Genomic DNA, 22,625 nt, shown 5'->3' on the forward strand with positions numbered 1-22,625 from the left:
CAAAGGGGTTGTGACCCACAGGTTGAGAACCACTGCAGAAGATTCTCAGCACACCAACTCCCAGGCGGAGGACGGTGGGAGGGGGAGGGAGAGGGTTACGGACGAGAGGGTTCCATCAAATGGAGAGAGAGCCAGAGAGAGGGAGAGCCAGCTCTGAAAAACCACCCAGAATCCAGGGGTTGACTCCAGACATGGTTTATTATCATCGTTACACAGTCTACATACACGTGAGCTTGCATGGATTCGGGTTCAGTTATAACATAGCAGAATAAAAACCATAGCACTGGTCCCCGGAAATAAGGCAGGCAATCACCATTCAATAAACACACTTGATTTATTTTCTGTGTATAAAAGGATTAAGTGTACAACTAAACTTTTATAAAAAGTTTAGCGTGAATGAGTACATCATTACACTCAGTCTGCAGAAATGGGCCTCTCTGCCACTGTACAAGCAAACTCGTGAAAGAGTCCACCAGGCTTCACTCAATATACATATGTATATATATATATATTTATGTATAAATATATACACAGCATTCAGTAGGCTTGTGTCAAAAAGGTAAATTTCTGACCAAAAGACTTCCTTTTAAGTCACTGAATACTGGATCCTTCTGGTAGTCACGCTCCACCTTTGAGAAAAAAAGGCAAAGTCTGCTGAAATGGGGCAACTCCTTGTGATTTTAAAGTGTCCGCTCCCCATGGCGGGGAGAGTATATGAAGAAACCTTCCGACTTCAGAAAGGGCATTGAAAAGTCTTTTTCATAAATAACGCTCTCACAGGCCAGGCAGGCACACACCCTGGGGCAGAGGGCTGATCTCCCCCCCGCCGAGTCTTGCCTCCACGGCTTAAAAAGGCCCATTCAACGCGCTGTCCTCCTCGCGAGAGGCTGCAAAGTAAGTTCCTGTGGATTTGTTGTGCAAAGCGAAGGGGAGAAGTCCTGGCCACCTGCAAAAGATGGCAGAGGAAGGCGGGTTAGCAGAAGGCGGCCAGGGCAGAGGCCGCCCCTGGCGCCAGGAGGAAGCCGCCGTTTGAACATTTAACCAAACACTGGGGATTGGGCAAACCCTGGCGTCCAGATGCGGCCCCGACAGCGCAAATTAAACATGGAAACAGCAGAGGCTCCGGGGACAAGTCCCGCCGCAATCGCCTATTGGGATCTCCAGCGGCCGCTCGCAGGCGCCTGTCTGCTTCTTGTAACAATTATTTGATTGGAAACAGCCCTTGTGAACAGATAGGGAAGTCGGATCCCACATCACAGGGCTGGCTGCCGGCGCCGGGCAGCGAGGCTGCCGGCCGATCCCACAGGCCCGGTTCGGGGAGGAGGATCCCTGCGGAATTTGTGGCGATAAGATTAATTGCACGGAGGTTAGTACCTCGTAGCACCGGGGCGCCCAGGAGGCCGCCTGGGCATTCCACTCCGGGCAGACGCCACACACGCTCCCCCGACCGCCTTCAGAGGAAGTCATTTCATTTTTAATTTTAATTTTTTTTTTTTTAAGGAAAATGTCCTGTGATCTTGAGTCACCAGCACTAGCAGCTTCCTACCTACACCGAAGTACACATTCACATTTTTTTTACAGACACACAAGTACGTCGCGCACACGCGTGAAAAAAAAACACTCCAAGAGGCAGTTGAACCCGGGGGAGCCACAAGCTAACACTCACCATACTCAGCCACAGAGCGCCTTGCTGTCATTTGACATGAACTCGGAAGGGAATTCAGAAGCCTGCGAGAGAAAGGGGACGAAAGGCACGGCGTTAGACAATCGAAGGAGAAAGGCCTCTCTCTCTCTCACTCTCTCTCTCTCTAAAGTAGTTCCTAGAACAGCAAGTTCCCTTAAACACGTTTTTGCTATAATCCAGATCAAAGACAGATGCATTAACATGTCAGAACTTAACGGCTTTTGCACACACGGCTCAATCGACAGCGCGTTTGTAGGAAAATAAAGTTAATTAGCTCATCTCTAAGTCACCGACTCCAGCCGCTGGCCAGCGGGGCTGCCCGCGGCAGCCCAGGCGATCGCCCGCGTGCGCGGCGGCGGCGGCGAGCGGGGGCGCCGGGGGGCAGCCCTACCTGCAGGGACAGGATGCTGATGTCCGTGTTCAGGGTGGTCAGCGGCGTCCGGGACGCCTGGCTCTGCCCGGGCCGCGGGTGGTGCAGGCTGACGATGGTGGGGTGCGAGTCCAGGGCGATCTGCAGGTCCAGGATGTAGTCGATGACGTGCTGCAGGATTTCCATCTTGCTCACCTTCTTGTTCTGGGGGATGCTGGGCACCAGCTCCTTGAGCTTGGAGTAGCAGTCGTTCATGTTGTACAGCAGGCTCATCGGGTCGTCCACCGGCGTCTTGCTGCGGGCGATGCCCAGGCTGTGGTCCGAGAGGCTGTTTTTCCTAACGGACCTCACGGGACTGAAGGCTTTCATGCTGATCGCGGGGGAGGAAGGAGACACAGGGAGGGAGCGGGCTGCCCTGGAGCTCAGGCCGCCGCCGCCTGCCAAGGTGCCAGCGCTCGGCACCCGGATCCGCTCAGAATGAAGCTGCGAGCGCGGCGGGGCGGCTTTTATCTGCCTTCGCCGGGGCTCCGCGGTCCAGCTTCCCTGCGTCCCCATTGGTGGGAGGCGTCACGTCCATCAGGCCGAACGGGCGCCTCCATTGGCGGACCAGCGCGCGGGGCGAGGGCTCGGTTCTTCCGCGTTTGCAGCCAATCCGTGCGGAGTGGGCGGGGCGGGCGCGAGCCCAGCTGGGGTGGTAAATAGAGTACAGTAGGCGCCGGCGGGAGGGCTGGGGAGGGGGAGAGGGAAGGAGGGGAGCAGCCAGGGACGGTGGGGGAGGGGGCCCCAGGAATCTAAATGCGCATCTTAATTCTCATTCCCACGGCGAGGCAGGACGCTGGCCCCTAGGGTGTGCCCGGCGCCTCGGAGCCCCCTGCAGCCCTGGGCTCCCCGCGCCCGGGGCAAGTCCTGCGCAGCAGAGGGGGAGACGCAGCTCACTGCGATCCAGGGATGGTCCTTCAGAGACAGCATTTCTGCACAAAGGGAAAGCGCACCTAAGTTTGCCACGGACAAGGGGCGTCTGTAGAGTGAGTTTCCGCGCTTCAGACCAGGAAAAGCTGTGGGGAAAATAAACACCCCGCGGGCACTCAGACGGCTTTGGCGCGGGATCCTGCACCCCAGCGACGCGGGAGGCGGGAGGCGTTCGTGTAGACTCGGTGAAAGGCGTGCGCCTGCAGACTGGAAACCGTGCTGATCTCGGGAGCTCTGAGAAGGCGGCTCCCGGGGGGCCTTTTCTAGAACTGGGCAGAACTATTATAATGACCCTCCTAATCGGAAATCATTAGGATAATCTGCATATTGAAGCTGTATTTACATACACCGCCCTTGAGGCTGCGGGTCTGTTGTGCCCTGCAGCGTAGGTGGCAGAGTAATGTAATTAATTATGCACAAAGAGTGATTTCTGGTGTTACATTCCAGCACCTACAGTATTTTTAAAGCTGTGTGACAGGTAGGTGGCTCTAGCCAATGGCCGTCATCTTCACATTGTAGTTTTTTAAAAAAATTCTGTCCTGTGTGAGGTTTGGAATCTTTCAACACTAGTACCGAATGCAGCTTCAGGGTTTTGTTTCATTTTTTCCTTTTTTTTTTTCCTCTCCTGTAAATCTTTAAAAACTCCTTCATGTGGTCTAAATTTTTAAAAAGTGTGCGGCTCTTTACTAACATACTTTTCAGTTAATGCACTCATAATTCCAGCTTAGCCAAAGACCACGGAAAATCAGTTGTGTGTTTGGAAAATCAGAATACAATCTACTGGAAAACCGAGAGCACATCCTATTTATAAAAACCTTGTTTATTTTTTTGGTCTTGATCGCCACCTCCTTTGCATTTAAAAAGAGGAAGGGGGCAGGACTGGAGAAAAAGCAAAGCTTCTTAACGAGGGAGCTATTTTTTCCTTCGATTAATAATTAATTCCTGGGCTGGTCGTCCGGCCAAGTGCCTGCCCCTGGCCTTCTCTTCGGGGAGGCGGAGTGGGTGGTGCTGAGGAGGGTGCACTTTCAGAAAACGCAGCGGCTTCCTTCTGCAGGATGGATGAAGGCGGCTGCTTTCCTGACCCGCAGAGGAATCTGCGGAGGGCCGGGCCCTGCGGAGGCCGCCTGCATCCCGGCTCCCGGCGGCGTTGCATGAACAACCTCTCCTCCGGGGTGACGCCTGGAAACGATCGAAGCCCCGAGTCCCCCGCCGCAGCTCCAGCCTTTTGAGGGACTCTGTGCGCATGTGTTTCTGTCACATACGTGCCACAGTGGAACAGATTTTGTTTTGACACTATTTTGGTGCCGGATGATGTGATACTTGGACTATTTTACAAGAATAGCCAACGTCAACAAACATCTTTGGGATCCTCACATCAGTATTTGTGATTCTTGGACATGGCAGCTCTGGGGCACTGACGCGTTCCTAGCTTTTCCCAAGGACACCGCGTGTCTGCGGACCTCCGGGCCTGCCCTCCCCACCCCCCAACAGCGCGGCTCGCTCTGGCTGCGGGGATGCGAGAGCCGGGCCTGGCCCTCCACACACCGGCGGTGGGTTAAGGCAGGGCCTTCTCCCGGGATCGTGCTTGTACCCCGAGGTAGTAAAATTGCTAAATATGGGGACAGCTTTCTGGTTGTGTCTTTCTCTAGTTGCCATGTCCGAGTCCAGCCAGCCTGACTGTGTTAAACCGACCCCATGGCCACGCTGCCCGGTTCTACACTCGGTTACGATCCTTCGAGGGGTTCCGCGGCTGCGTGGGCTAGTGATTTAAGACGACCCGGGCTTCGGGTGGGTCTGTCTCGCAAGCCCCATGCGGAATAAACTCAAAAATCACGTTTCGTGGGGGAAGCGGCCCTGGGCATTTCCGGGTGGGTTACCAGCAGAGAAAGGCTCGTCAGTGGGGCGCTCCGCGGCTTTGCACCTGAGGCCTCTACAGTTCAGATGGTCCCAGCTGCAGAGAGCACCCGCATGGGCGAGACCCGTGGGTGGCGGGGAGGTGTGAAGGGCTTCCGGTGGGGGTGGAGACAATGCCCCCCCCCCATTTAAAGCAACATGCCGGCCCTGGAAGTCCCCCTAACCGGCTCCGGGGCCCTCCACGGCCCTCGGGGTCCAGCCCAGGCCGATCCAGCGTGTCCAACCCCGCGCGTTAATCAGAAGCAGCCCCGGCAGGGCGCGCGCGATGCACGGGGCGGGGAAGGGGGGGGTGTGTGTGTGAATGGGGGCGGGGAGCCTGCGGGGGGAGGAGGCGCCCCCAGGTCCTCCCCGCACATCTGGCCCGACGGGGAGCGCTGGCTTTCACCCCCGGTTTTGTTCTCACAGCTGTGTCCATTCCGCCCGTGACCCCCCGAGTGATCCCTGACAGGTGATGAATTGGCGGCGGCGGCGGGCGCGGGCCAGGCCGCGGCGGGGCCGGAGCCGGGGCCCGGAGCAGACTCGCTGGCGCCAGGCGCGTGACGCCGCCCATTCACGCCGCCCGGCAGCCTTGTCCTCGCGGCGCCGCTCAGGCGGCTGCCATGGCAACGGCGCCGTCACTCAGCGCGCGCGCCCAGCTGATCAAGGCCCGCGAGGCACGCGGTCCCAGGCCCGCCCGGCCCGCCGCCCGCCCGAGCGCACCTGCAGCCGCCGCGCGTCTTAAGTTTCCAGCGATTTGGGGAAGGAAGGAGGACGCGGAGGAAGAGAAAGGGGGGCGGGGAGAGAGAGAGAGCCGGGAGAGGGAGGAGAAAGACCTCGTCTTCTGGCCGCAGGAGGAGAGAGTGGCTGGGAAGGTGCCCAAGCCAGAGTTCGCTGTATTTGTTTGCAGCCGAGGTCTTGGGGCGGGGCTGGCGGGGCGGATGGGCCGAAGGTGGCTGTCCTGGGGGGTGGCGGGATGTACTTATTGCTCTGGGTCCTGGAGGGCATGGCGGACACTGGGCTCCTAAACATGCCTTCTCAGGACACCCTCCCACACCCCGCCCGGCCTTCCTCCTGGCAGTCCTTGGGGGTTGCACTGAAGACACCAGACTTTTCCAGAACGGCACCCTTCCCCGGCCCAGGGGAGGCGGGGGCGGGAGGATGTGCCCCCATCTGCTGGCGGGGACCAGCCCGCGCCCTCCTGGCCGCCCCAAAGCACAGAGGCGTCTGAGCCCTTTCTAAGCTGCCTTTCCGCTGAGAGCATCAGCGGCTCCCCGGGCAGAAGGCGATGCAGCGGCCTCCGCCCCGCTCGGCCTCCGGGGGGGGGGGGGGGCGGGAGAGAGGCCCCGGCGCAGGTCCAGATGCCGGCACTCCGGCCTCTCCTGCCCTCCGGGGCTCCCCGCAGCCAGAGCGTTGGCGTGAGGACTGGTCCCGGTCCGGCGAGGCGTCCCGGTGGGGCTGTCCTCCGCTGGCCCAGGGGCGGAGGCGCGTCCCGGGCCTGTTATCTTCTGGAGCCGAGCGTGTTGTGGTTTCGAGGAAACGGCATCTGGATTACACGGGGACGCGAGCGCTTGCTTTCCGTGTTTGTTTAACTCCTTGGCAGGCGGAGCCCTGGCCCTGGAGCCAGATAAGCGGATCTGGACTGAGCGGCCTTCGATGGGGGCACCGAGGGAGAGAAAGGGGGCGAAGCCACCGAAAGCAAACGGGGTGCTTGCTTCCCCCCTCGGGGTGCTACTGAAGACCCGCCTGGCCCTCCATGCGTTTGGGCGCGCACAGCTCACTGCACCCACAGAGCCTCGGCCACCTCCCGGGCTTAGCAGTCCTGCTCCCCGGTCCGGCCCGGTTCCGGCCCGGATTCCCCGAGTCCTGCCCGCCTGGAGCTGCAGGAGCACCGGGAAGCTGAGCTGGACGCAGCCGCTCAGCCTGGTCTCGGGGAGACGGCCTTCAGCTCCGCGCGCAGGCGGCCGGCCGGGCAGGGGCGGAGGGGCCGGTTAGACGCTGTCAAGTGCCCGTCTGGCCGCTCCGGGCTCCCACCAAGGGCTTTCCTGGGACTCGGGCTCCGGCCGCCAACAGAAGAACATTAACTCGAGTGAGAGATAACGTCTTGGAAAACAATCCTGGCCGCCTGCGAGCTGGCGGGCGCGGGGCTGGCGTCGCTGAGTCTGCACCACCCGGGTGGGCGCGGCTGGGGTCTGCCCCCCACGGGGTGCCCCGGTCACGGGAAGGGGGGAACCCCAGCTGCAGACACGCCCCCCCCACCCGCCTGCCCCCAGACCCCCGAGGCTGACCATGGCCCTGTGGGAATCTGCGGCCACAAGGGTCGGCTGTCCAGAGTCAGGCTGCCGCCTCATGTTCTAACGCAGCCCGGAGAGCAAAACCCCAGGCCTGGCTCTGAGTCCCTAACAAGAAACACATTGTGCGTTTGGCCCAAACCCCGTTTGCGCCCCGGCCTTGCGGATGCTGGGAGCCAAATCCATGACTTCAGTGGGGAGGAGCCCTCCCGCCCCACACCATGTGTGCGCCCCCCTCCCCCCTCCCAGGCTACCCTGTGCGCCCCACTGCGCGTCCCACACCCAGACCAGGGGCTCTGGCCAGGGGGTGGGGCGTTCCGTGGACACGTGTCCTATGCCCCTCCAAGCCCTCTCAGGTGGACTGGGGGAGAGACTTTTGCTTTTAAAATCGTTTGACACCCTTGCCCTGCGGGTGTGGCTCAGTGGCTGAGCGTCCACCTATGAACCAGGAGGTCATGGTTCCATTCCCCGTCAGGGCGCATGCCCAGATTGTGGGCTCGCTCCCCTGTCCCGGGGAGTGCAGAAGGCAGCCCACCCATGACTCTCTCTCATCATTGATGTTTCTGTCTCCCCCTCTCCTTTCTTCTCTGAAATCAATGCAAATATATTTTAAAAACAAGTAAAACAGTTTGATACCCTCCGCTTTCCCCTACCAGTGGTCAGCAAACTGCTGCTCGGCAAACTGCGGCTCGCGAGCCACATGTGGCTCTTTGGCCCCTTGAGTGTGGCTCTTCCACAAAATACTTCTGCGCATGGGCCACGAAGTTTCAATCGCACTGTCCATGCGTGCCCGCACGTGGTATTTTGTGGAAGAGCCACACTCAAGGGGCCAAAGAGCCGCATGTGCCTCGCGAGCCGCAGTTTGCCGACCACGGCCCTACCCCATTCTTCCAGGCTTTCACTCCCAGATTCTGTTGCCCCCCCACACGCACGCGCACACACGTGCACTATTCACAGACCCGGCCTTCCCAGTTAGAAGTCTCTGAGGGTCCTGCAGCCCCAGCCACACGCCTGTCACATGTCACTGCTGCTACCCTGTCTGCAGGGAGAGGGCGGGGAGGCAGTCCCTGGGCGCCTGTGGTCAGCTCTGGGGGCCAGGGGGCGCCTGTGGTCAGCTCTGGGGGGCAGGGGGCACCTGTGGTCAGCTCTGGGGGCCAGGGGGTGCCTGTGGTCAGCTCTGGGGGGCAAGGGGCACCTGTGGTCAGCTCTGGGGGGCAGGGGGCACCTGTGGTCAGCTCTGGGGGGCCAGGGAGCACCTGTGGTCAGCTCTGGGGGGCAGGGAGCACCTGTGGTCAGCTCTGGGGGGCAAGGGGCACTTGTGGTCAGCTCTGGGGGGCAGGGGGCACCTGTGGTCAGCTCTGGGGGGCCAGGGAGCACCTGTGGTCAGCTCTGGGGGGCAGGGGGCACCTGTGGTCAGCTCTGGGGGGCCAGGGGGCACCTGTGGTCAGCTCTGGGGGGCCAGGGGGCACCTGTGGTCAGCTCTGGGTGGGTGCTGCTGACCCTGTGAAGCCAGGGGCCTGCTCCCTGCCTGGGTGACCATCTGCGCGCCCGGGAGGAAAGGCCGTGTGAATGGTCATGCGCTTTCTTCCAACCGCGCCTGTTTTTCCCAGTCTGTGCGAGGGACACAGAGACATTCCATTTCCAGGAAAAAAGAGCAGCGCTGTGGCCCTCTTGCAGGAGGTTAAACATTCACACTGGGTGAGAATAGCTCACCAGGCAGGCCCCTCCAGGTTAGGCCCCGCAGGAGCTGTCTGTCTCAGAGAGGGGGAGGGCTGTCCTCAGAGGGGGCGGGGGGAGGCCCAGGGGAGTGCCAGGTCCCTCTGGGCCCATGCACCCCTGGGATGGGGCAGACTGTGCGACCTTCACCCCTGGTGGCAATGATGACTTTTTATTTTGAAACCTGCCCGGCCTGCAGGCTGGACTGCCAGAGCCAGGAGCTCTCAATACACCGTGTTCTCACCGTCCTCCGAGTTCACATCGAGTGACTGAGCTCGACCTTTATTAACAGAAGGTCAGCGGAGATCAGAGGACTTTGTGGACCTTATGAATACAGGAATCTCTCTCTCTGTCTCTCTGTCTCTCTGTCTCTCTGTCTCTCCTTCTCTCCGTCTCTCCCTTTCTCCCTCGCCCTCGCCCTCTCCTTTCCCCTCTCTCTCTGTCTCTCTCTTCTTCCTCTCTGGCGTGAGCTGGATTCCGGGAGATGTGCTCCCCTGCGCCCACGGGGCTGCTGGCCGTGTGGGAGTCGCACGTGGACAACTGGACGTTGATTAGCTTGGACGCTGAACTAAACCGACTGCCACATGGAGCGGACGCTCTGGACACCAGCCTGTGCTTGGGACCCAGCTGCACCTTTTCCAGGCCTGGCCTCTCGCAATAAACGTGGCTTCCATGAAAAAAAGAAAAAAGGACCCCCTTCCCACATAGGGCCCTGCCCTCGGGACGCTCTGACTCAGGAACCCGCCTCCTGAGGCCATGCTGATGCGCCAGTGCAGGGACCCGCCACACTGAGGCGCTCCGGTGCATGGCTGTCCCTCAGTGCGCCTGCCTTGGCCGGGCTGCCCACCGGGGACCGTGGGCCATCTTGGGACCCTTGCAGACCCAGGCGTTTGTTTTCAGAAAATTCAAACATCCAAAGCCAGTTGATTATATTTACCCCCACTTTCCCTTTTCCTTCCTGCCATTCTAGCACTGTATTTGATGAATTTCTTTTCTGTTTCAAGAGCATCCTTTATTTTATTTTACATATATATATATATATTTATTTCAGAGAGGAAGGGAGAGGGGAAAGAGAGAAGCATCAGGGATGAGAGAGAATCATGGACTGGCTGCCTCCTGCATGCCCCACACTGGGGATTGAGCCCACAACCTGGGCCTATGCCCTTGACTGGGAATCGAACCGTGACCTCCTGGTCCATAGGTTGATGCTCAACCACAGAGCCACGCCGGCCGGGCTCAAGCACAGCCTTTAGACCAGCGGTTCTCAACCTGTGGATTGCAACCCCTTTGTCGGTCGAACGACCCTTTCACAGGGGTCCCCTCAGACCATCCTGCGTATTAGATATTTACATGACGATTCATAACAGTAGCACATGACAGTGATGAAGTAGCAACGAAAATAATTGTATGGTTGGGTCACAACATGAGGAGCTGTATTGAAAGGGCCAGAAGGTTGAGAACCACTGCTCTAGACACTCCTTTAGGAGAGGTGGGCTGCTGGCAAGTCCTCTTGGTTACTGCCTCTGAGGGAGTCTTGTGTTCCCTTGGTTCCTGCAGCTACCTTTGCTGGGTCTGGAATTCTGGGTTGGCCCTTCCATTCCTTCAGCACGTGACGCGTGTGCCGTTTCCTCTGGCCACGCGGCTCCCGAGGAGAAGCCAGCGGTCCTTCCAGCTGCGTGTCCCTCCGGATGAGCGGCCCCTTCTTTTTGGCTTCCTTGATCTTCAGTTTCTGGAACTTTTGCCCTGGAGGTACTGGGGCTCGGATTTCTTTGTCTTTTTCCATTTTCAGGTTCTCTGAGTTTCTTGACTCCCCAATGCTGTTCCGGTCTTTTGCCAAATTTGCAAAATTTTCAGCCATTATTTCTCCAAATATTTCTTTCAGCCCCACTCTCTCGTTCCTCTCATCCCAGGACCCTGGTGGTGAGGAGTGCCAGACCTTTTGTTAGAGTCTCACAGAAAACACTCTTTTTTTTTTACGTTTACTTTCTGTTGTTCAGATTGGGTCATTTCTGTGTCCTGTCTTCAGGTTCACCGGTTCTCTCCTCTGTCCTCTCCATTTGCCTGTTGAGCCCGCCCAGCGAGTTTTTTTATTGTTGGCGTTTGTGTGTTTCTGGTCTGAAATCTCCATCTGCCTTTTCCTTACGTCTTCTTTTTCTTCGCTGAGATTTCCTGTTGCTGTTTGATCACGTTCGTAATTGCTCATGGAAAGACTGCTTTGACAGCTGCTATAAAACCCTTATCCGTCAACCCCAACACTTTATGTCAGCTCCGCGTTGGCAGCTGCCGGTCATCCTTTCTCGCCCAGGTTGAGCGTTTCCTGGCTCTTGCTGTGGCATGACAAAGGGTTTTTACAGAGACCTGGGCCTGCCGAGCGCTCAGTGAGGAGAATCTGGGTCTCATCTGGATCTTCTGTCAGAGCCGGCCTCTGATGACACCCCTGCTGAGACGGGACAGGTGCCTCCTTATCCTCCCCACGTGGCTGTCACAAATGCTGGGGGGCGGGGAGTGTCCCGGCTTCTCACCCAGCCCTCCCTGAGACCACCAGTGGGGGAGGGAGGCAGTGCCACTGGTGAGGGCAGAGATCCAGGACCCCCTGGGGCAGTGGTCAGCAAACCGCGACTCGCGAGCCACATGCGGCTCTGTGGCCCCTTGAGTGTGGCTTCCACAAAATACTGACGTCTGTACATGGGCCACGAAGTTTCAATCGCACTGTGTGTGCGCACCCGCACGTGGTATTTTATGGAAGAGCCACACTCAAGGGGCCAAAGAGCCGCAGGTGGCTCGCGAGCCGCGGTTTGCCGACCACCGTCCTGGGGTCTCCCCAATGCTGTTGAAGGGGCTCACTCCCCAGTGAAAGCCTCTGCTCCCCTCTCTGCCTTCCCTGAGATCATCTTACCCTGGAGAGCGGCTGAGACAGCGGCCTCCTGACAGCAGGGGCAGGACTCCTGGGCAGTCCTGGGGTCATTCAGAAGCTCCGAGCCCCCAGCATCTCAGAGGAGTGGACGTGTGGCTGGAGCCTGCCCTGCAGACAAGACCTGGCAGGTGACACCTACGGCCACGTGACTGTTTCCTCGGGCCACGGAGGTTCTGACTCTGGAGGGCGTGGAAGGAACCCCAGGAATGAGCCACTCACACGTGACCCAGGTTCCTTTTAAAAACATGATTATTTATCATCAGCATGACTGAGTTCGTTCCCTCTCGAATGGGAGCCCCATAGCGGAGACACCAGGGAACAGTTCTGAAACCACAGGTCACCGCTCCGTGGTTGGAGGGGATGGAGGTCAGCTTTGCGTGTTGGCTGAGTCCTGGGTCTTTAGTCCCGGGCGTCGTCCTGGCTTCGTCTCAGCCCCCCGCCCCCCCCCCCCCCCCGCCACGGGGAAAGGTCAGGTCAGTACAAGTGGGCGACGTGCCGGTGAGAGCCCTGGTGTGCCGTCGTCTGTGGAGTCTCGGCCGACTCTTCCGTCCGCGTCACCCTCCGTCCTCTGAGGGGCAGGCCATGGCCTGGCGTCTGCTGGTTGTTTTGTTTTGTTTGGCGTCTGCTGGTTTGATGACCACCCCAGGCGGCCATTTCTCTGGGAGCCTGACTCGGCATGACTCAGCAAGCTGCCGCGTGAGGGGAGCCAGGGTATTCTGCCACACAACCAACATATGGTGAACATTCACACTGTGTAGCAGAATCATTGTCAGTGAAACACACCAGGAAAAAAATCCTGGATTTGCTCGCAGCCAAACGGGGGAGACCCAAGTAAGGGTGCAGAGGGCACGTTGAAAAGGCCACCCTCTGGGGCCAGGGGAGGGCTGCTGGGGGGGAGGGATGGGGGTGGCAGGAGAATGAGGGCGCAATGACGCAGCTTCCAGGTGGGGGGCTGCGGCCACCTGTCCCCCTGGGATGAGAACTGAAACAGCCAACCAAGAAGGTGGATGGGATCGCTACCACAGCTGCGTCAGCTTTATTTATTGGGGAAAGGTGCAGTTTAATCCAAAATTCTAAGCTTTTTTAAAAAAATGTATTTGATTGATTTCAGAGAGGAAGGGAGAGGGAGAGAGAAACATCAATGATGAGAGAGAATCATGGATCGGCTGCCTCCTGCACGCCCCACACTGGGGATCGAGCCGCAACCTGGACATGTGCCCTGACCTGACTGGGAATCGAACCGTGACCTCCTGGTTCATAGGTCGATGCTCAACCGCTGGGCCACGCCGGCCGCCTAAGCTGCGTTTAAGAAGCCGGACATACGGCTGTTTACAGAGGACGGCGCAGCCACGTGGGGTGGAGTGCCGGAGCCCCTCGCCGGTGAGAGCTGAAGCTGCAGCTCGTCCTGCTCCCGGAGTTGGCTGTGAGGCCATCGGGTGCAGCTGGAAGCGGCAGAGGGGCTATTTTTTTGTTTGGTTTGATGTCTGGCCGTTGTGCCGAGTGTGTGAAGGTCTGGGAAGAAGGACGAGAGCCTGAGCCGCGCAGGTGGAGGGGCTGCAGGTGGTCGGCGCCCCGAGGGCGCAGTCTCGGGCTCAGGGTTCCTCACCATTGAGGGGTGAGGGGGCCTTCAGTTCACTCTCTGTGCTGCCAACCTGTTCGGTCCTCAGCACCTCACACCCGGGATGTCCTCTTACCATAAGCCCCGAGTCAGGGCCTCCTTCCCCTCTGCACCCCTGTACCCCAGGACGATGGGGAACAGGGCCCCTGCACGAAGGCACGAGGCAGCCACACTGGGCACCGGCTCCCGTGAGCATGCAGGGTGGGTTTTGACCGCCAGGACCGGCTCCCGTGAGCATGCAGGGTGGGTTTTGACCGCCGGCACCGGCACCGGGTGTTGCCTGACCTGCAGGGTCGAGAGAGCAGCAGTGGTTGCTTTTTAAAAACCTGACGCTCCTGGTCTGAGTCCCATCCTGCTGTCCAGCATGAGACAGAGCGGCCCCTGCGAGTTTGCGTCTGTGGTTTTTGCCCAGTTCTCTGGCGAAGGGACCCGCTCTCCTGTCCGCCCAGCACCGCACTGAGAGATGACCAGAGTGGGCCCAGCCCCCGCTCCCCGAGAACTCACAGACAAGCCACGCGGGGACAGACACGCGGGCCCCTCGCACCTCCCTCCACCCCAACATAGGAGGCTCATGAGTGAAAGACCCGTGACCAGTCCACGGGGGTCCTTGACGTCACAGGAAACGAGGAGACCTGGACGCAGAGCCCCTTCTCGGGAAGGAAGACGATGGCCCGTTCTCACTGACTTGTCCGACACACACCTCCTGCCTCTCGAAGGCTCTGCCCTGGGCTCCGCAGTCAGCGTGGACCCGGGCTGCTGGCTGTGCGGGGCCTTCGGACAGTTGGAGGGCCTGGGGGAGACCCACGTGGCCACTCTGGACTGTGGTTCTCGAAACGCAGAAGGGAGAGGGAAGTGCATCGGCAGCTGGGATCTGACGGCTCTAATCACTGAGTCTACGATGGGAGCGGGTAGGGTCAGCCTGTGATCACGCTCATGACTCACACATTTCCCCAGCCAGGCAGCACTGGGGCGGGCCCGGGCAGGGCAGGGCCGGGCAGGGTAGGGCCAGGCAGGGCATGGCAGGGCCAGGCAGGGCAGGGCAGGGCCGAGCAGGGCAGAGCAGGGCAGGGCTGGGCAGGGCAGCGCCGGGCAGGGCAGCAGGTGCAGGGGCTGTCAGGTGACCCGGCTTCTGCAGAACATCTTCCTGGACCCAGAGGGGCTGCCCTTCCTGAAATCCTCCTCTGAATGTTACCGCTCCCATCCCAAAGGGGGGAAACTCGCCTCCTTTCTCGTCGGAGGCCGCGCCGTGAAGAGTCTATTCCTGGGGAGCACGCCCACGCTGCCCCCACACTTCCCCTGTCGCTCACGGCAGCGGCCTGTCCTGAGAGTCCGATTGGTCGGGAAGGTGGGAGCCGGCCCAGGAGGGACGTGCCGCTGAGAGCGGCCCCGCAGTGGGAGCCTCACGGTCAGCTCCGCTCTCGCCTGTACACTGCGCTGCCCGCGCCTCAGGCTCCTGGGCCATCAGGACAGCCGGGTCCCCTCGGCCTCCACCCGCGAAGTGTGGGCTTCCCTCTCGCTGAGTGAGATCTTCCAGGGGAAGATGGCGGGATCGCGGCGACTCAACTGGGGAGAGGTCAGGGTGACGGGGTGCGCCCGCGGGTGCTCAGGGTTACAGGAGGGGTCAGCCTGCCGCTCATCGTTCTCGCGTCTCTGCACAAACCACCCAGCCTCCCCCCCAAAGGAGGTGTGGCGGGAGCAGGGCCTGATGGGACAGGTCAGCCCATGTCCATCTTCCTCCTGGACGGACAGGAGGGAACCAGGGCTCCAGTCACGGACACTCGGACCCCGCCCCCTGCCTGGGGGTCCGCAGACCCCAGAGGGATCTAGAGCAAACTGGGCCCTCTGCCCAGCCGCGGGTGCGTGGGAAAGTCAGGGTCAGGGGTCACAGGGAGCTCCGAGGCTGGTGCCCACATCCAACCGTCCCCTATGCTCTTGGGGGGAGGCGGTGAGAGAGCTGTGGCCGAGGGGACGCAGGTGGACAGATAGCAATTGTCGTGGCAATCAGAGCCTGGGAGCCAGGGGAGCAGCCGCTGAGACCAGCGTGAGCATCTGCTGGCCGCTGTGGGTGGACATCTTCCTCCCTCCCCATCCCTTCTCCTTCCCTCCCTCCCTCCCTCCCTCCCTCCCTCCTTCCCCGACCGACTTCCTTCCTTCCTTCCTTCCTTCCTTCCTTCCTTCCTTCCTTCCTTCCTTCCTCCCTCCCTCCCTCCCTCCCTCCCTCCCTCCCTTCCTTCCTTCCTCATCTTGCGATCAGGGCTGAGGCGACTGCTGAGGAGCAGCCTAGGGCGGGAAGTGAGAGACACAGGTGGACACAGGTGTAGGTGAGACGATGAGGAAAAGTGTAGCTGTGAATGCAACATGGGAGGCTCCAGGGGCCAGGTGACCCCGCGATGCCGGGAGCCTGGAGCAGGGGCTCACCCAGCCGGGACGTGGGGCTCGGAGACAGGCTTCCTGGGAGGTGGGCTTAGAAGGCGGCAGGTGTGGAGGGGATTCTAAGGCAACGAGGTCTGAGGTGACGGGATCCTCACCACCCAGGGGCTGCCCTGCCTGGGAGGCTGACCCACGGCTCCTGCTCCCCAGGCGGCTCTGCTGTTCCCCCTTTGGCTGTGGGAGCTGGCGGGGGGGGGGGGGGGCAGAAGGGAGGGAATTCAGGACAAGAGGTGGGGAGGGGCCTGGGTGGGGCACTGACGAGCCCCTGGTGCTGCTCCCACAGGCGGGACCTCAGGGAGTGGGGAGCTGGTCCCGGGCAGCGAGGCCCTCCCAGGTGCACACCTGGTGTTTGGTGGGGGTTGGGAAGCAGGTGGGTCTTCACGGAGAGCCCCGGGGGTCTGCATGGAGGGCTCCCTGGAGGCGGTGGAGGAGGAGAAACAGGTCAGGGAAGCTGCCGTGGACAGGAAGGCGGGCGCGTCGGGACACTCCACCAGCTCCAGCCCGTGTTCCGATGAAGATACCAAGGCTCAGAGTGGACCTCAGAGACCCAGCAGGTGTGCTGTGCGTTTCTAACGCTTTCTTGCTGCAAGGTGAGCAGGCTTCCACCACCCACAGAAGCCGAGGGTGGGCCCTTTCGTCCCCGGGGCCTGTGATTTCTGTCTAAACCTTTCCATCCGGCCCTGCGGGCAGCAATCGGGTCTCTTTCAGGGTCGCGGGAGGGAAACCTTTCTTCGGAGCCCGTCCCCTCTGGTCTGTTTGGCGTCAGCAGGCACTTGTGGGCTGAGCGGAGAGCCGGGCTCCTGGCTTACAGGGCCCACTCGTGGTTCTGGAAGCACAGCCAGCACAGTGGCTGCTGCGGGGTCCCCAGAGAGCACCCCAGGAGAGCCGACGGGGCCTCGGGTGCATCTCCGGCAGGGCAGGTCCCTGCGAACCCGGGACCCCATGCGGTGTGGTGAGGCCGGCAGGACTCCGCGCCTTCGCTTTCCCCGACCACACATTTTACATCCTTAGGTGCTTGTGGCACATTTGGTTTAAAATGAGTTAAAATCGGAACCTTCAAGAGAAATTAGAAATCTCCCTTTAACTTTGAAACAAGTTCACTTCCTGGCCAGGATCCAAGCGTGAGGAGCGCCACCTACAAGTGGGAATGAGCTTGAGACGTTGGGAGGAGTCCCCTGCTGGGAAGATACGGGTGGGTCGGAGGGCGCAGAGGAAGCCTCCCGGTGCCCAGGGGCCGCCCATCTGCTCTGCCTGTGCCTTCGGGGAAAGTGCTGGGCACCAGCAAAGCGGGCGTCGCTTCCTCCCTTTTCCTCTGAAACCTGCGATCTGATTAATTCCCAGACACACCCCAGGTACCGCCTCCCGATAAGCCGGAGTCCTGGCCGCCCGGCCGCCCGCGGCTGTGATTGCGGCTTCCTGCGCCGCGGGCTCCCGGCAGGATGCACCCGCATCCGCCCGCAGCCAGCCCGCCCGGCCTGGACGCTGGGCCGAGAGGAAAGGGCGGGAGCGGTGTTCCCCGGAGCTGCCGTGTTTCGTGACAAATGTCTTGGTTTTTCCAAAAGGCGGAGGGACTCTGGCCCGTTCGCTCGAGGCCCATACAGGCTTGGACGAGCTGAGGTTCAACCGTTCTCCCGAGTCGTCGCCTTTCTCTCCTTCCCCAGAAATAAGGGGAATTGTTTGTAAAAAACAAACCCACACACGTGTACACACACTCACAGCGGTGAACATGTGAAACAAACCCACATCGTGTACACACCCCCACAGCGGTGAACACGTGAAACAAACCCACATCGTGTACACACCCCCACAGCGGTGAACACGTGAAACAAACCCACATCGTGTACACACCCCCACAGCGGTGAACACGTGAAACAAACCCACACACGTGTACACCCCCCCACAGCGGTGAACACGTGAAACAAACCCACACACGTGTACACACACCCACAGCGGTGAACACGTGAAACAAACCCACACACGTGTACACACCCCCACAGCGGTGAACACGTGAAACAAACCCACACACGTGTACACACCCCCAAAGCGGTGAACACGTGAAACAAACCCACACACGTGTACACACCCCCACAGCGGTGAACATGTGAAACACACGTGTACACACACCCACAGCGGTGAGCACGTGAAACAAACCCACACACGTGTACACCCCCCCACAGCGGTGAACACGTGAAACAAACCCACACACGTGTACACACCCCCACAGCGGTGAACACGTGAAACAAACCCACACACGTGTACACACACCCACAGCGGTGAACATGTGAAACAAACCAACACATGTGTACACACCCCCACAGCGGTGAACACGTGATACAAACCCACACACGTGTACACACACCCACAGCGGTGAGCACGTGAAACAAACCCACACACGTGTACACACCCCCACAGCGGTGAACACGTGAAACAAACCCACACACGTGTACACACCCCCACAGCGGTGAACACGTGACACAAACCCACACACGTGTACACACACCCACAGCGGTGAACACGTGACACAAACCCACACACGTGTACACACCCCCACAGCGGTGAACACGTGACACAAACCCACGCACGTGTACACACCCCCACAGCGGTGAACACAGAAAAAGTTGCATTTCAACGGGAAAAGTCAGACACAAAAGGCGGCATCAGTAATGCCGGTCCCGTCTTCAGATAAAAATGCAGTATTTTGTTCACCAAGGATCTCCTTGATTCTGATGCCTTACACGCCGCATGCAAACACGCTCGCTCTCGGTCCCGGAGTTTGGGACATACTCCCGTCTCGCACTCCAGGCCTCCCGTCCTCACTGTGGTCCTGCCCGGGGCTGACCCGCTGCGCCATAGCGATCGGGTCACCTTAGCACAGACTCCTGACGGAGGTCACGAAACGGACCCACTCAGGCCTCCCGACCCCTCCGGCTGAACCCTCTCCTGGCCCCTCACCCCTCAATGGCCTGCTCCAACGTGTCCTCCCGCCCTGGGGACCCTCCCCCCGCTCTTCCAGCGCCCGGGCTCGGGGGGCTCCCGGGGCTCTAGCCGTCTCCCTGCGGGCAGATGCTCCCCTTGCCTGCATCTGTCTTTCCCACAGATGGGGACTCTTCAAGGTCAGCGCCTGCTGCATTTACTGGATTTAGTTATGTCTCGCCTGGTGTTCTTGGTGCCCGCTGGATGGGTGAACGGGGACTGTGGGTACTCGGGTGGTTTTTGTGAGTATTAATGAACGGTGAGGTTGGGAAAGCAGCTGGCCCTGGGTGAGCCCTCTGCTGTGTTCCTGTGACCCTGAGACCTTCCAGGTCCGGTCCAGCGATCGGCAGCCTCGGGTGGGGCCAGGGCCGGGAGGTGGCCACGCCTGGGAGTGCAGGCCTTTACCTGGGAGCCAGGAATGTCCTCACAACAGGAAGTCTGGGGGGCGGGGCGGCGGAGGATGGGGCTGGAAGGCCTCTGGGAGGGCAGCCGCCCTGTGGAGCTCACGGCAGCTACTCACTGACCAGCTGGAGACTTGCTTCACTAAGAGATGGGAGTCCCCCCCGGCCGGTGCGGCTCAGCGGTGAGCGTCGACCTATGAACCAGGAGGTCACGGCTCGATTCCCGGTCAGGGCACAGGCCCGGGTTGGTGGCTCCATCCCCAGGGTGGGGCGTGCAGGAGGCAGCTGATCCATGATTCTCTCTCTCCCTCTCCCTTCCTCTCTGAGATCAATAAAAATATTTTTTTTAAAAAGCGAGATGGGAGGAGGATCTTGGGGCACCCAAAGAAGGAAAGTGGTGAATACAGGCCGTTTCCCCAGAAAAGTGGGCCTTGAGGGTGATCTGCCCGCAGTTTCCCTTTAAGCTCCGGGCAAAGGAACGAGGAAGTTCAGCGCTGCGAAGGCTGCTGGTGGCTCGGCCAAAACGCCCGCCCGGGAGTATTTTTAGTTCTGCTCCGGGACCGGCCGTGCAGGGGAGAAAACAGGTTTGGTGAGGAGACGACAGTGCAGGCTGTTGACTGTGAAAAGCTGGGCTTCTGCAGAGGTCACAGCGGTAAAGCCCCCACAGGAAGCTCGGCCACCGCGTCACCCGTGTCCCTGGGCGAGGCCGGGGCTGGCGGTGCCAATGCCCGAGCCGAGGCCCGGTGCCAGCGCCTGGCGCTCGCTCCCCTCCGCGTGGCCTCTCTCCGTGGACGCCCGGTCATCTCCCCGCGCTTCTCTGTGGGCTGCTTGAGCTCAGGGGACCCCGTCCTCCACTAGAGAAAGTGCCGCCTGTGAGGGTCCTGAGGCTGGTGTGTATGTGTGTGAGTGTGTGTGTGAGTGTGGGTATGTGTGTGTGTGTGCATGCATGTGTGTAAGTGTTCATGCATGTGTGTGTGAGTGTGTGTGCATGCATGTGTGTAAGTGTTCATGAGTGTGTGTATGTGTGAGTGTGGGTATGTGCGCATGAGTGTGTGCATGTGAGTGTGTAAGTATGTGTGAGTGTGCGCAAGTGTGTGTGCATGAGTGCATGAGTATGTGTGAGTGGGTGAGTGAGTGTGTGTGCATGCGGGTGTGTGCATGTGAGTGTGGGTGAATGCGTGTGTGCATGTGAGTGTGTAAAAGTGTGTGTGCATGTGAGTGTGCATGTGAGTGTGTGTGAGTGTGGGTGAGTGTGAGTGTGTGCAGGGATGCAGAGAGGAGGGGCCTCTGGGATGGAAGGCAAGGCCACCTGAGGGTTCAGGGTTCCAGCCCAAGTGAGTCAAAGGTTGGCGGAAACCCAGTGTTCCTCCTGACCTCACAGGAGGCCCAGCTGCCTGCGTGGCCTGGGGCGTGGCCTGTCCGGTGGCCTGTCCGGTGGCCTGCCCTGTGGGACCCAGGCGGAGGGGGTGCCGGGAGAGGAGACGGCTCTCAGCTCGCAGACCTGCTGCCCACAGAGCCAGGCAGGTGGGGAGGCACCTGGACGTGAGGTGCGGCTCCAGGGAGCAGCGTGTGTTTAGACTGCCGAGGGGGGGAAACAAGGCTCGATTAGGTCACACCCACGGAGAGGGTGCTGGCACGTGAAGGGATGAGGGCAGTGTCCTGGGTCCACCCTTGTCACCCTGGGCAGCACCTCTGAGGCTGGGAGGAGGGTGGATGTCCCTGCCCCGTCCCCGCAGCCCTGACGCTCCTGCACGAGGCGGAGGGTGACTGATGGGTGCACGGGGGGAGGGGGCAGGCCCCCTTCTGAGAGTCGCGGGGACCCCGCAAGGGGACAGTCTCCCCTCTCTTCCCACGGCCTCCACGGCCTGGTGAGGGTCTGTGGTGGCCTGACACCGAGCCCTCGAACCCAAGCTCCTTCCTACACCCCATAGGAAGCTGGCCCTCGGACCTCAGGGCGTTCCCTCAGCGACGCGGCCCCCCTGGGTGATCCACCCGGGAAGAGGCTGGCTGGGGCCCTGGAAGCAGGCCGGGCCGTGGGGCAGGGGTTTCCGGGGTCCCCCCCCCCCCGCAGACCGTTCGTGATTAATCACCGGGGCTCCAGGGGCTGCGATTGGCCCCCTGAGCCCACGCCCTGGGAGCGAGCAGGAGAGCGCTGCGGAGGCGCTTGGCAGGGCGTTGAAGGAGAGAGTGGGGCGCTCCCAAGAAGCCGGGGCCACGCAGCCTCGCCTCAGCGCCCTGCGGGGATCGGGCACGCGGCTGCCTGGACGCCGGTGTGAGCGAGCCGAGCAAGCCGTGCGTCGCGGCTGGCAGCCAGGATCCGTCTCAGACCCGGCCCGGAACATTCTGTCCAAACCACCGTTGAATCTGGACACGGGGACAAATGAGACCGGCCTGAGCCCAGAGCCCCAGGGGCCTGGCTGTGCCCGGGCGCACCCCCCCCCCCCGCCCCCACCATCTGCAGTGAGCGCGACGTTTATTCCTGGCTGTGTGCGCAGTCAGGTGAGGGCGTTGCAAGTGGGACAGAGACACAGTCATTTTCCGTCCAAAAAGGGCTCTTCACTGTCAGTCACGTGAAGTGGGATCCCCGCGTCGCACGTCGCAGGTGGCGTTGCCGGCTCATCCCCACGGCTCCGCGCCCCCGCAGCCAACTGACCCGGCGGTTAAACCAAGTTCACACTCACTTAGTAGCCGGGCAGATGTCATTGGCCAGAGTCTGAGCAAATTCACTTGCGAACCCGCCCCGTTTTCGCCTGCATTCCTGGCTGGGCTCATGGAAGGTTCTCGGACAGCAAGTTCAGGGGCGCCACTTAGCTCCGCGGCCGCCTTGAGCACCTGCTCGCGGTGGAACAGACACGGCCAGCGCCCGGCATCCAGGCCTCGGCATCTGGGTGAGGCCCGGGGAGCCCCGAGGCTGTGGGAGGAGAGGGTGGGGCGAGCCTGCGGTCAGGGAGCCCGCCCCACGGGGGATGAGCTGGGCAGGGGGTGGCATGGCCGCTGGAAAGGTGCCCAGCTCCCAAGGCAGGCGCCCTGCGCACAGAGGCTGTGGCCTCCTGAGACAGCGATCAGGCCTGGGGGGTGGGGGGGCTTGTGGGAGAGGAGCATCCCTAGGGCCACTTTGCACCTCGATCCTGGGAGGCGCCCCTGACTGAATGCAGCAGTGGCTGACCCACGGGGAGCGGACAGGCCCTGAGTAACCAGTGGATGGAAACCGCTGGAATCGCCTCCAGCTTTGCTCTGGGGGGACCGGCGTCCGGACCCGAGCTCGAGCCCCGAGGGGAGGCGGAGGCGCCCCGGCTGCTCCGCGTCCTGCCCCAGCCGGCCCTCTGTCCCTGTGCCCCTTACCGTCCTTACTGAGTTTGATCCAGGTCC

At 60.7% G+C, this 22,625-nt stretch overlaps 1 protein-coding gene across 1 annotated transcript; it reads right to left on the reverse strand.

Moving 5' to 3' along the window:
* Positions 1-200: 200 nt before the first annotated feature.
* On the reverse strand, positions 201-2,563 carry ID2 (inhibitor of DNA binding 2). Its single transcript, XM_081101347.1, has 3 exons — positions 2,076-2,563; positions 1,667-1,728; positions 201-946 (listed from the first exon to the last, which is right to left on the reverse strand). The coding sequence occupies exons 1-2, from the start codon at positions 2,421-2,423 to the stop codon at positions 1,672-1,674; spliced, it is 405 nt and encodes a 134-aa protein (XP_080957473.1). The 5' UTR covers positions 2,424-2,563; the 3' UTR covers positions 201-946; positions 1,667-1,671.
* Positions 2,564-22,625: the final 20,062 nt, after the last annotated feature.

This window comes from Myotis nattereri, assembly GCF_964212035.1.
Source record: "Myotis nattereri genome assembly, chromosome: 10".
Classification (NCBI taxonomy): Eukaryota; Metazoa; Chordata; class Mammalia; order Chiroptera; family Vespertilionidae; genus Myotis; species Myotis nattereri.

Excerpts from the sequence above, each read along its gene's own strand:
- ID2 (XM_081101347.1), bottom strand. The coding sequence starts at position 2,423 with ATGAAAGCCTTCAGTCCCGTGAGGTCCGTTAGGAAAAACAGCCTCTCG. Across the intron at positions 1,729-2,075 it reads TCAGCATCCTGTCCCTGCAG|GCTTCTGAATTCCCTTCCGA; the intron begins GTAGGGCTGCCC and ends TTTCTCTCGCAG.